Genomic DNA, 14,283 nt, shown 5'->3' on the forward strand with positions numbered 1-14,283 from the left:
TAGTAACCAGGTCATGGTTCTATTCCCGGTCAAGGCACATGCTTGGGTTATGGGCTCAATTCCCCAGTGTGGGGCATGCAGGAGGCAGTGGATAGATCAGTGGTCGGCCAACCCATTAGTCAACAGAGCCAAATATCAACAGTACGATTGAAATTTCTTTTGAGAGCCAAATTTTTTAAACTTAAACTATATAGGTAGGTACATTGTTATTAACTTAATTAGAGTACTCCTAAGCTGGCCTTTGCTAAAAACGTTCGCTGAGGTTGACCCCTTCCAACTCTCCCACATCCACACTTGTCTTGTATGTATATTTGTTTCATCTATCTCCTTTCGTTCATCCTCTCTATATGTCCAAACCATCTCAACATACCTTTCTCAATCCTCGACACTACATCTTCTTTCACTCCACAACATTCCCTAAAATTAACTTAATGAACTTTAAAGTTTTACGTCAACTTCGCACTGTACGTGCGCGCCCGCACATGGTATTTTGTGGAAGAGCCACACTCAAGGGGCCAAAGATCAGCATGTGGCTCGCGAGCTGCGGTTTGCCGAGCACTGGCCTAGGTGGTGCTTGTGCACATCATCACAAGATGGCCGCCACAAGATGGCTGCGTGCACAGTGGAGGTGGGGCCGGGCAGCCGCTCCGCTCCGCACTGTGAGGCCAGGGGGTCCCATGGCTCCACATAGCTCGGAGGAAGCTGGTATTCCGACCGCCTTGCATGAGGCGGCCGATCGGGCCAGCAGGGCAGGGCAGTTGGGGGCGACCAGGCCGGCAGGGGAGCGAGCAGTTAGGTTGGCAGGGGAGCAGACAGGAGGAGATCAGGCTGGCAGGCAGAAGTGGTTTGGGGCAATTAGGCAGTCCCGGATGGTAATTATCAGGGAATTTTAGGTTCACTGGTCTACCAAAAAACAAAGTTTTCATAGATGGCCTTATTGAGCAGCCTTTCAACATGGGCTTTTTTTTGTTTTTGTTTTTTTAAATATATTTTATTGATTTTTTACAGAGAGGAAGGGAGAGAGATAGAGAGTTAGAAACATCGAAGAGAGAGAAACATCGATCAGCTGCCTCTTACACGTCCCCTACTGGGGATGTGCCTGCAACCAAGGCACATGCCCTTGACCCGAAAACCCAGGTACATGCCCTTGACCGGAATTGAACCTGGGACCTTTCAGTCCACAGGCTGACACTCTATCCACTGAGTCAAACCGGTTTCAGCGTAAACATGGGCTTTTTACGTTTATCCCTGTTACTAGGAAGCTCACAGGATCTAAACAAAACAAAAATCACCTTTTCTTTTACAGAAGAAATTTTGTAGCCAGAGTCCCTTAGGTCTGGGGGTAAACAAACAGGTAAAACATTTAAGTCAGCCGAAACCGGTTGTTCAGTGGATAGAGCGACGGCCTGCGGACTGAAGGGTCCCGGGTTCAATTCTGGTCAAGGGCATGTACCTGGGTTGCGGGCACATCCCCAGTGGGAGATGTGCACGAGGCAGCTGATCAATGTTTCTCTCTCATCGCTGTTTCTAACTCTCTGTCTCTCTCCCTTCCTCTCTGTGAAAAATCAATAAAATATATTAAAAAAAAAAATTAAGACAGAAGCACCTTAGTAATATCAGAAGACTTTGGTGGCAGAATTTAGCTTTTTGGCATTACTAATTCCTTATGTAAGTGTTAAACCCTCAAGAACGAAAAAAAATCACATCAATAGGTACTCCTCAAACATCAGACAAAGAATAGAAAACCAAGGTAATCTGCCCAGCCCATGTTGCTCAGTGGTTGGGCATTGACCCAGGAACCAAGGGGTCACAGTTCAATTCCTGGTCAGGGTACATGCCCCAGGTTGTAGGCTCAATCCCCAGTAGGGGACATGCAAGAGGCAGCCAATCGATGGCGTTTCTCTCTCATCTATGTTTCTATCTATCCCTATCCCATCCTTTCTGTCTAAAAATATCAAAAAAAACATATTTTTTAAAAAAGAAAAGAAAACCAATGTAATCTGATTGAAAAACTACTTCTATATTTTAAATCTCTATTTTGTCCATGAATAGCCAGTTGAAAAAAAGTTAACTTCATCATCAGATGATGCCATAAAATCCAATAAACTCCACGTATTTCTTAAATTTGAAAACTTTTTGATGGCACTTTAATACAAAATTAATTTTTACTTTTAAAAGTAGTTCCAGCCAAAACCGGTTTGGCTCAGTGGATAGAGCATCGGCCTGCGGACTGAAAGGTCCCGGGTTTGATTCCAGTCAAGGGCATGTACCTGGGTTGCGGGCACATCCCCAGTAGGAGATGTGCAGGAGGCAGCTGATCGATGTCTCTCTCTCATCGATGTTTCTAACTCTCTATCTCTCTCCCTTCCTCTCTGTAAAAAATCAATAAAAAATAAGTTTACATCATGTTTTTTTTTAAAAGTAGTTCCAAAAATATAGCCAAGTAGTTTGATGTCCTCAGCAAATCATCAGTAAGTAAACATTACTGTACTAACCCCGTAGTCAGTCATCTATTTCAACAAACTCAGATTTTCCTGAAAATTTTTAAAGGTTACTTTTAAATTGCCCACTCATAAAAATATTGAGCCCACTACACCTCTAAAGAATGGAGGAAGTTTTATTATACAGTGCTCTTAAATTTTCCTGATATAGGTCAGTTTAAGGCAGGCTCAATTCTTCATTACATGTCAATATAAATCTAACATTGACTACAATAAAGCAAGTCTCATATTCATCGTTTATATTAACCATATAAGCTATGATGGATTCTTTCAAGGCAAAGTTACCTTCCAAAAGATTACGTACCAGACATTAAGTAACCGGTCATGTACTGCTCCAGATAAAAAATAAAGACCTGAAATTCCATCAAATGGCTGGCTCTCATTAGGAGGTCTGATAGTAGTGAACATAAGTGATGAAACCGGCGTTGCATGTCCCGTGAAGTGCTAAAAAAAAAAAAAAAGTTTACATCATGTTTATGAGGATATAAAACAAAGTTAAGAGTCCATATGTATCATAAGACATATCTGAAATCAGAGCTCCAGACTAAAGTTAACAAATTTAATTCTAAGAACTAAGGTTATTTGTGCTATACTCTCACTTCTTAAAAAGTCCATCAGAAAATAATAAAAATTAAGATGCTCCTTTTAACTCCCATGACAGCACTCCACTACCTGTGGTTCTGCCATTTTTGAGTTAAAGATCCACTTAATTCTACTCAATTTTTAAAGGGCTGATAAGGTGCTCAGACACAGCCAAGGAATTGTAGGTCTTCATTTACTCTCAGTGAGTCGAAACCACAATTTTAAGGCATCATCACAGCACCAAAAGTTCAGTAATCCCTAAGAACACTCAAATCTAAAACTAATCTTCAGTTAAATACTTTAAGTGGACCAAATGCTGGATGCAAGCTAGAAATCAAAATCACTAAATCACTGCATACTAGAGTAAAAGATTTTTAATTATAATTCCACTCATTTGGTCTATTCATTTTCCCAATGCATGTGGAGTGGACATGTATAACCTATTTAATATTTAACATCAACAAACCAGATTTGGAGGCTAACTTTTGTCTATTAATTCTACTATTTGACATGTTTAAAAATAAAGAATGTTTTGTTTTTAAATGTTTTTACTGATTTTTAGGTAGAGAGAAAGGGAGAGAGGGGATAGAACCATCAATGATGAGAGAAAATCATTGATCAGGTACCTCCTGCACGCCCCCCGACCCCCTACTGGGGATCGAGCCAGCAACCCAGCATGTACTCTGTCCAGGAATCAAACTCAGGATCTCTTGGTCCATGGGACAATGCTCAATCCACTGGCCACGCAAGCCAGGCAAGAATCTGTATTCTTAAAATAATATACTATGGCTCATAACCTCTGACTTCTCCATACTTACTTTAGATGACTATTATGCTTACAACTAATTTGATTCACTCACTCTGTAGAGTTCTTTGGTCTCCAAAACCCATAGTTTGATTGTTCGACCAGCTGAAAGCAACATCTTTCCATCTGGGCTGATACACAGGGAACTAACGCTGCTATTGTCACCTTTCCATTTGCTGTATTGTGAAGAGAAACAAAAATATCTCAATACAGAGGAAAGTTTATTCAAAGCAAAAACATAACAAAAGACAAATCAGACATTAAAAATATCAACTAAGGTTCAATGCCAAATTGCATTCCCTAAAAGCTTATGTCAAGAAACTAACCTTGCCAAAACCAGTTTGGGTCGGTGGGTAGAGCGTTGGCCTGTGGACTGAAGGGTCCCAGGTTCGATTCTGGCCAAGGGCATGTACCTGGGTTGCGGGCACATCCCCAGTAGGAGATGTGCAGGAGGCGGCTGATCGATGTTTCTCTCTCATCAATGTTTCTAACTCTCTATCTCTCTCCCTTCCTCTCTGTAAAAATTCAATAAAATATATATTTAAAAAAAAAAACTAACCTTGAATATATCACTAAGGTAAAGCCTCCCTGATAAGATTGGTTCTTAAAAGGTATCAGGAAATGGTTAAGAGATGTTAAGAATGTAAAATGGGTAGTTGCATACCCTGTGATCCATGAGGTGGATTTTGTTAATGCCAAGAAATTACCATGCTGGCTGGACCTCTGCAAGTCCATCCTATCTCCCCCCGCCCCCCACCATGATTCCTACATGCTCTGGAGAGCTGGCTTTATATGTATGTATATATGTATGTATGTAGGTATTTTTATTGATTTCAGAGAGGAAGGAAGAGGGAGAGAGAGAGCTAGAAATATCAATGATGAGAGAGAATCATTGATAGGCTGCCTCCTGCACACCCACCCCGCCCCACTGGGGATCGAGCCCGCAACCCGGGCAATGTGCTCTTGACCAGAATCGAACCTGGGACCCTTCAGACCGCAAGCCAACGATCTATCCACTGAGCCAAACCAGTGGAGAGCTGGCTTTTTAAAAAATATGTGTATTTTTATTGATTTCAGAGAGGAAGGGAGAGGGGAGAGATAGAAACACCAATAATGAGAGAGAATCATTGATCGGCTGTACCCACCTCCCCCCACATGCTTCCTGTTGGGGATTGAGCCCGCCACCTTGGGCATGTGCCCTGATAACGAAGTGAACCATGACGTCCTAGTTCATAGGTTAACACTTAACCACTGAGCCACACTGGCTGGGCTGGAGAACTGGCTTTTAATTTACCTAATAATACAAATGACTCCTCAACCAAAAAGGTTATTTCATCCCAAATCCACATAGATGAGCCCCATCTGATAGGGTAAATTCGTTGTAGATTCCTTTTTAATACCTCAAATACAATTAGTAACATGAGTCTTTGCAGTTTGCTGCACACATTAATACTGTCATAGGCAGCAGGGAGCTTAGCTATTCACTTATAAATCAAGAAATAATAGTAGCAAACTTATGACCAAAAGAGGTTAACTCTAAAGTGAAAGAAAATGTATTGCTCTACCAATCACATTGGAATGTCAAATTACTCATTTGAAAAAAACTTAAGATTCCTACTTTATAATATATGCACATAAGACTTACTAAAAATAAGTACTGAAAAATATATAGAACCAACTTTATAATCCTGGGGTTAGGACAGGTTTTCCAAAGCAATTGCAAACCAGAACTCATAAAGGAAAAAAAAAATTACCTGATTTATATCTGTACAAAATAAGTGATAAAATAAAAGCAAAAGGCTAGGAGAAAATATTATATGTATATACTAGCCCCACTGGCGTGGCTCAGTGGTTGAGTGTCGACCTATGAACCAGGTTATGGTTCGATTCCCGGGTTGCAGACTCAATCCCCAGTGTGGGGCGGGCAGGAGCCTGCAGATCAATGATTCTCTCCATTGATATTTCTATCTCTCTCTCCCCCTCCCTTCCCTCTGAAATCAATAGAAATATATTTCTTTAAAAAGAAAATGCCAGCACAGAGCTAATATCATCACCACTTCCTCCACCCACTCCCCCATTAAGAGCTTTGCAAATCAAAATGCAACCCTCCTATATCAGCATCACCTGAAAATTTGTTAGAATTACATATTTCCAAGCCCCAACCTAGACCTACTAAATCAGATCTGTATGCACAAGTACTGTATATGCACAGCAGAACTTGAAAAGCACTCGATCAGAAGACTCCACTCTGGGAAATGTGATTGGTTCCAGAGGAATGACCCACACACTGAAATCTGAAGGCCACCCAATAATTCTACAAATGAAGTCCAACAATTGAGCCACACAACACACACAGTCCTTCCAGTAAGATTTTTAATGTTTCATTTTTCAAAAGCAACAGCCAGCCAAAGACCTGCACTCTTTTGAAGATGCCTTTCACATTAAAGACAGAGATTGAAATCAAACAAAACACAAGGGACAAAAGAAATAAACTTTAAATCCTATAACTAATATCTTTAGAGCTAGAATATAGTAAGTGCATAAAAGGAGCATGATGCAACAAAAATATTAAGAGAACAAAAAATAGCTCCTGTAAGTTAAAAAATATGGTAAGAGAAATTTAAAAATTCAATAAAAAATTTGGAAGATAAAATTGAAAAAATTCCCCAGCTAACAGAAGAGAAAGACAAAAGAAAAAAAATGAGAGGAAAAAAAATCTTAAAGCAGTAATCCAGGAGATATAAAATCTAAACAACAGTGAATTCAAGAGAATGATTGAAAAAAAATTATAACAACAATAACAAAACCACAGAGGGGACGAATATAGTAAAGAAAATTGAAGAATACAGATTTCCAGGCTAAATGGTCTCCCAAATTCCAATATAATTCAGTGATTAACGAAAAAAAAATCTCAGGATATTTTAGAGTACTAAGGATAATTAACACTGAAAGCTATAAAACCAATGAACCAATGCTTCAAAATACTGAGGGAAAATTATTTCCAACTTAAAATTATCTTCAAACTATGAATCAACTGTGAGGCTAGAATAATGACTCTCATGAGCAAGCAAAATTTCAATAAATTTACCATCCATGCACCCTTTCTTAGTAAGTTTCACCAAAAATAAGGGAGCAAAAAGACCCCGAATAGCCACAGCAATCTTGAGAAAGAAGAACAAAGTTGGAGGGATCATAATACCAGATATCAAGCCACAGTTCTCAAAACTGCCTGGTATTGGCACAAGAACAGACGTAGACCAATGGAACAGAACAGAGAACCCAGAAATCGAAGACCAATGGAACAGAACAGAGAACCCAGAAATCGATCTAAGCCATTATGCTCAATTCATTATTGACAAAGGAGGCAAGAGCAGCTATTCTGACAGGTGTGAGATGGTACTGCCTTGTCATTTTGATTTGCATCTCTCAGATAATTACTAATATAAAAAGCTTCTGTACAGCATAAGAAACCATCAACAAAACAAGAGGAAAGCCCACTGCATGGGAGAACATATTTGCCATTGTTATCACCGGTAAGGGTTTAATCTCCAAAATTTACAGGGAACTCATACAACTTAACAAAAGAAAAATAAACAACCCAAACAAAAAAAAAAAATGGTCAACAGACAGAGATACTTTTTGAAAGAAGACAGAGGAAGGCCAAGAGACATATGAAAACATGCTCAAAGTCACTAATCATCCACTAGATGCAAATCAAAACCACAATGTGGTACCATCTCACACCTGTCAGAATGACTATCATCAACAAATCAACAAATGACAAGTGCTGGAGAGGATGCGGAGAAAAAGGAACACTTGTACACTGCTGGTGGGAATACAGACTGGTGCAGCCACTGTGGAAGACAGTATGGAGTTTCCTCAAAGTTAAAAATGGAACTCCCATTGGACCCAGTAATCCCACTTCTAGGACTATAGACCAGAAACCAAATACAAATAAAGGCTACATCTGACAAGAGAATTTTCAAGATGACGGAGAAAGGAAATCCCAGCACAACTGCTCAGCAGACCCTCCAAGAAACCAGAATCACCAATCAGAAAGGACATATGCACCCCTATGTTCATAGCAGCACAATTTACAATAACAAAGATTTGGAAGCAAGCTAAGTGCCCATCAGCAGATGAGTGGATCAAAAAGGGTGGAGGGGTGGGGGAACAACCAAAGGACTTGTATGCATGCACACAGACACTGGACTGGTGGGGGCTTGCCCAGGGTGGGACTGGCTATGGGGCGGGGGGGGGGCGTCAATCAGGGAAAAAGGAGACATGTAAAACTTTAGACAATAAAAAAATAAAAAATTGAATAAACTTGGTTTCATGGAGGGAAAAAAAGGAGCAAACCAACAATGAAACATGGAATTTAGGAAATAAAGGCTACATCTGACAAGAGAATTTTCAAGATGACGGACAAAGGAAATCCCAGGACAACTGTTCAGCAGACCCTCCAAGGCAGAAGTCCTCCAAGAAATAAATGTAATTGTAGGAAAGCCTCCAATAAATAATAAAACTGATGTGTCTAAAAATAACTGAGAATTATACTACTATAGAAGTGAGAATGAAATGACAGGTATACACAAACCTAAGCAAATGTACAGTAAGTCCCTCAAACTAGCTTCTTCCAATATATTCTAGACATTGGTGACAGATTACTTTTTTCCAAAGCATTATTTTGGTTATTTTATTTCCAAGACACTGTCCTTCACTGACTCTCTCCTGCTTACCAAATAGTTGTTTGTGGTTTTTACCTGCCACTTAAGGCCAGACTCTTAAGATACTTTGGTTCATACCCTCTACCAAAAAACTCTAATATGTCCCTCATCTAAGTACTCTACTCAGTTCTAAGAAAATATCTCACTTCCTTTTCTCCTAGCCTTTGCCATTTCCCCATCTTCCTTTCCCCATCCTTGGAAGCCTTTTCTGTCCAAATCTTATCTACATTCTAGAAAGCCCAACAGAAACCTCTACTCTTCCACCAGGCCTTTCCAACACTACCCTACTCATGTGACCAGTCATGACATGCTATCTGATGACATCTCTTGCGCAGTTATCTTTTATACCATTATTTAACTTTTATGTATGCAAGATTTCATTAAAAGTTCCTTGCCTAGCCTTAACCAGTTTGGCTCAATGGATAGAGCGTCAGCCTGCGGACTCAAGGGTCCCAGGTTCGATTCCAGTCAAGGGCATGTACCTTGGTTGCAGGCACATACCCAGTAGGGAGTGTGCAGGAGGCAGCTGATCGATGTTTCTCTCTCATCGATGTTTCTAACTCTTTATTCCTCTCCCTTCCTCTCTGTAAGAAATCAATAAAATATATTTAAAAAAAAAAAAAAGTTCCTTGCCTAGCTGATGTGGCTCAGTGGATTGAGTGTTGTCCTATGGACTAAGAGGTCACAGGTTCGGTTCCCGGTCAAGGTACATGTCTGGGTTGCAGCCTTGTTCCCCAGTAGGGGGTGTGAGGAGGCAGCCAATCAATAATTCTTTCATGGATGTTTTTATCTCTCTCTCCCTACCTCTCTGAAATAAATAAAAGTATATTTTTTAAAGTTCCTTGAGAAGAGTCTATAGCCTTATAGACTCTTAAGCCTGTAAGAGTGGCAACACTCCCCAATATGCCCAATATCATATTTTACTTATAGCAAGAATACAATATAGGGGGAAAATAAAAAAGAACACAGTTGCTGAAACCGGTTTGGCTCAGTGGATAGAGCGTCGGCCTGCGGACTGAAAGGTCCCAGGTTCGCTTCCGGTCAAGGGCATGTACCTTGTTTGCGGGCACATCCCCAGTAGGAGATGTGCAGGAGGCAGCTGATCGATGTTTCTCTCTCGTCGATGTTTCTAACTCTCTATCTCTCTCCCTTCCTCTCTGTAAAAAATCAATAAAATATATTTAAAAAAAAAAAAAGAACAGTCTTGATTTGTCAAATTCTAATGTATCTCCAAGTCACTCCTCCAATACTGCAGAACCATCAATGTTACTCACCACTTTACTTTGCACGTCTGTGTATTCCATTCCACAATATGTTTATCATCTGAACAACTATACAAACAGCCATTGTCCTGATGCCACTGTATGCAATTGACTTTGTTGTCATGTCCACCGCTCTGTAAATTTAAAAAAAGGAGATGAAAGAAAAAATATCTCATATGCACCCTGGAATCATCACTAAACAGTTAACTAAAACATTAGGCTCAGGTTAAACTAAAAACACCTATATCTATCTCTTTCCAACATCAAAAATGAGATGAATCAGCCATAATTTCATCAAATGCTAACCTCCCCTTCTCTGCTGGAAAAACATACTTCTACATGCTAAGTTAAAGGATCCTAATCCTAACCACAACTGCTTTTAACAGGTATGCCACCATAAAGCATGGCACATACTTCATATACAGTGGCAAAAAAACTGTGACACCTGAGTGAACTAGTAAAGTCCAATCCTAAGAGTTTAAAGTCAACATTTTAGATAAAAATCATGGCCAGTCAAAACTATCATTGAAAATCCTTTTTAAAAGGTGCCAAAACTCTCTCTCAATAAAGAAATCACTGTTATTTTCAGGCAAAGACTAAATGTTTCTTTGGGTCTTAGATATCATATTAATGATACTTTAAACATTCTAAACATGGCAAGATGCTGGCTTACTCAGAGGCACAATATTTAAAAAAATTTTTATCGCTTATCAAATTAGCTGTTTTTTGGTTAGTTATTGCTGTTTTAATGGGAATATTCAAAGGAGGCAATAATTCTATTGGTACTATCCTTCCATTGCTGATGTAAGTACAAATCAGGAAAACTCTTCCAGCAAGTATTTTTATAGTATGTATAAAACCCCTTAATATTCAAAACCTTTGACTCATTAATTGCAGGTTAGTAATTCTGGGAATTCATGTAAAAAAAATTAGAACACCAAACATATATCAGAAACCACCAAATTGTAATAGTTAAATCATTAAGGAACTATCCAATTTAATGGTATTTTAGACAGTCATTAAAAGTATTTATAAATAGTTCTTGACAGATATGAAAATTGTTTACGTTGTAATGGGATGGAAAATATCAGGATACAAAACAGATGAACAGACAACCCAAATGTACTTTTTAAACATATGCATAAAGCCAAGAAATATATAATCTATCAAATAGGACCTTTCAGTAATAGATTTAAGTATAAAATTTTTCACTTTTAAACATTATGTAGTTCAAAATTATCCATAGGTAAGATGTTACTTAAAAAAGAAAACATTTACTCATATCTTCAGAAAGCATTCCTATATAGTGAACACCAAAATATATATTGCAATGAATCTTGTCTGAAACAAAGTGTGTCAGAAGTTACTATCTTGCAGAGGTAAACCCTCACTTCTCCGCTCTGCAATGCCAGGGCTGGCTTGTACAAACCATATTTCTGTTTTGCCAGCTGGATGGCCAGGAGACTCCACCAATAAGGGGTGCTAAGGGAGACAAGGGACTTATTCCTTCCTGTCTCCCAGTCTGCATCACCCCACTGCTTCTTCAACCCAGAAGTGGCAATCTTTTTAGCAGTGGCTGAATGCAATTTGTCCAGCACTTGGAGAACCAGTTTCATCACCTCCCTTCAGAGACACCAGCAGTCAGCTGGAGCCCCCGCTTCAGAGTTCTGGACGCCGGGCCCATGGGGCCAACTCCTGCTCAAGAGACAGCGCCACATGAAGAGCCACACTTGCTCAGCAATAATTCCAACCATCTCCTTCGTTCTCTAACCTAGAGATGGAGGACTTCTTCCTGAAGTTATCTGTGATACTTAGCATTCTTTTTGCCCTTTCTTGTTTTCAATTTAGTCAATATTTTTTCATATCCTGATGTATAAGAACAATGTTGCCTATCATAGCTATGATTAAATATTATGTTCAGAATTTTAAATGTGTAAGGGGCAAAAAAATGCACCCATAGTGCACCTGTAGCTCCTATAGCATATCCTAAAGTTTTTTTTTTTTTAAATATATATTTTATTGATTTTTTACAGAGAGGAAGGGAGAGAGATAGAGAGTTAGAAACATCGATGAGAGAGAAACATCGATCAGCTGCCTCCTGCACATCTCCCACCGGGGATGTGCCCGCAACCCAGGTACATGCCCCTGACCGGAATCGAACCTGGGACCTTTCAGTCCGCAGGCCGACGCTCTATCCACTGAGCCAAACCGGTTTCGGCCCTAAAGTTTTTATTTCATAAATCTCTTATCTTTATATCACATACACACATACTTACTACTAATTTACTGTGTAATTCTCCTTTCACTGTACTGTATAATAAAATACTACCAACTGCTGTACCAAGAGCCAACAAGTCAATCTGGTTACTTGTTTCTATAGGTTCTGATTTCCTTTTTTTCCTCTGGGGACTTTCCTAAAAATAAAAGAAAAAAAATGTTTAGTTTGTATTTTAAACACTGAAACATCATTAATGTATAAACGCAAATGCCCAATAGCCCACAAAGGAAATGTAATTGCACTAAGTGACATTACTTAAAAAAAAAAAGTGGAGGTAGGATTCCCACTTTCTCACTACTTAGAAAAAAAATCAATCCAACAGAAGAGCGCCTAATTCTCGTCCCCCTATCTCAGCAGTGGGCAAACTACGGCCCGCGGGCCCGGCCCGTCCCGTTTGAAATGAATAAAACTATTGAAAAAAAAGACTGTACCCTTTTATGTAATGATGTTCTTTTTTTAAATACCATATTTGCCAATGATGTTTACTTTGAATTTATATTAGTTCACACAAACATTCCATCCATGCTTTTGTCCTGGCCCTCTGGTTCAGTTTAAGAACCCATTGTGGCCCTTGAGTCAAAAAGTCTGCCCACCCCTGCCCTATCTCCCACTTCCCTGGAAGGAAGGTGTCAAATAGAACAACTTGGTACGCTCTTGATATTCTCTTAACAGGTCCAATGCTCCAATCCCAAGCAGAGAGATGACAGACCCATACCTATGTAGCCAACATCCCCCCTTCCACCTCATCTTTTCTTTCACATTCTAGCTTCGTTTTTAGGAAAACTGACACAAATGTTTTAATATTTATAAAATGCATTTACTTCAATTTGAGTGAAAAAATTGCTGTAACTAAAGAGCTGCACAGAGCTAGTCTAAAAGTTCCATGTTGTCTTGATTCCAATGACAGAAGAGGCACAACTTTAAATCTAGTGTCAAAGGCGACAGACTTGGATTTATTTCAAAAATGATAGTAACAGCTGTCTGTCCATCAAAAGACAATCAATGATTCCAACTTCAGATTACTATATCAGTTTATAATGCTGAAAAATTATAATTTTTGAACTTATCTTCCATGTTTGTAATTTCTTAAAATCAAAGCTTCCCAGCCTCTATTTTAGCATAAAGAAGCTGGAAAATCCATTCTTTTAGTGTAAAACGGACCAATACCCAAAGGGACATTTCCCAGGACTGCACGATCTTTGCTCTACAGCACAAAAAAGCAGTCCTGGATACATAAAAATCTGCTCAACCCAAAGCCCATCAATGAAAACTATGTTACCAGTGCATAAAGAATATCAAGGAGTAGATTTATAAGGCATTTTCCATGTTTTTCTTTATGTTATCTTATAGAGATGGTACATTTGAAGAATGATTCACTGGGCGTACTTATCAACAACAATAAAAAAGATTTAACAAAAATAGGCTAACGTTCTACACACAGAAAAAATAACACACATTTTGCAAGTCCTGAAAAATGTATCCACCTTCATAGACCCAAAAGAGATGTTACAATTAAAAGCGGAAATATAAATCAATCTGATAATCTCTAGAGTAACATTTAATTTGCTTGAAGCTTTGAAACTTTAGCACAAGGTTTGTCCTAGATCCCAGTTTCAGTTAAATGAATTTCTAAAGCCACATCTGAATGATCCCAGAAAACAAATGTGGTTTTTCATATGATTATGAACACAAATCCCTATTCAGGTGAGGATAATGGGGAAAGTATACCCATCTACTACTACCTCATCAGTAAACTCTGAGTCTAGAAATTATTTCTTCTGCTTTTGATTTTCCCAAATCAAATTAGAATTTATCTACACTGAGGTTTCTAACCTGTAAAACACAGGTTGGCCTAAATATATGCAATATGTTTTTCTGTGGATTTGCATTTAAAAGCACATAAATTTTAGAAATTAAACATTAATATATTCAAAACCTAGTTTTCCTATCAGCAAAATGTGTTTTTGGGAGAAGCAAGCAGAGTGAACAAGTGGTAGTAGTATTCAATTTTGAGGATTAATGATCTAAACCTAAATGTAATCTAATTAATTAATCTCAAAGAATTACTGACTCATGTATGTTTTCTCAGTGCTGGAAGATGTTTTTAAAAATAACTTCCCATTCAGCA

The 14,283-nt window shown here is 38.8% G+C and overlaps 1 protein-coding gene across 1 annotated transcript in view; it reads right to left on the reverse strand.

The window, feature by feature from the left end:
- Nucleotides 1–14,283, reverse strand: part of WDR43 (WD repeat domain 43) — a gene marked incomplete at its 5' end in the record, with an annotated part of 38,475 nt that overhangs the window by 20,548 nt on the left and 3,644 nt on the right. The window contains 4 exons of the mRNA XM_015566350.1: nt 2,806–2,945; nt 3,944–4,064; nt 9,890–10,011; nt 12,154–12,293. Coding sequence (XP_015421836.1) covers nt 2,806–2,945; nt 3,944–4,064; nt 9,890–10,011; nt 12,154–12,293 — 523 coding nt within the window. The remainder of the gene's footprint in view (nt 1–2,805; nt 2,946–3,943; nt 4,065–9,889; nt 10,012–12,153; nt 12,294–14,283) is intronic.

Source organism: Myotis davidii, unplaced genomic scaffold (genome assembly GCF_000327345.1).
Source record: "Myotis davidii unplaced genomic scaffold, ASM32734v1 scaffold238, whole genome shotgun sequence".
In the NCBI taxonomy this organism is placed as follows: domain Eukaryota; kingdom Metazoa; phylum Chordata; class Mammalia; order Chiroptera; family Vespertilionidae; genus Myotis; species Myotis davidii.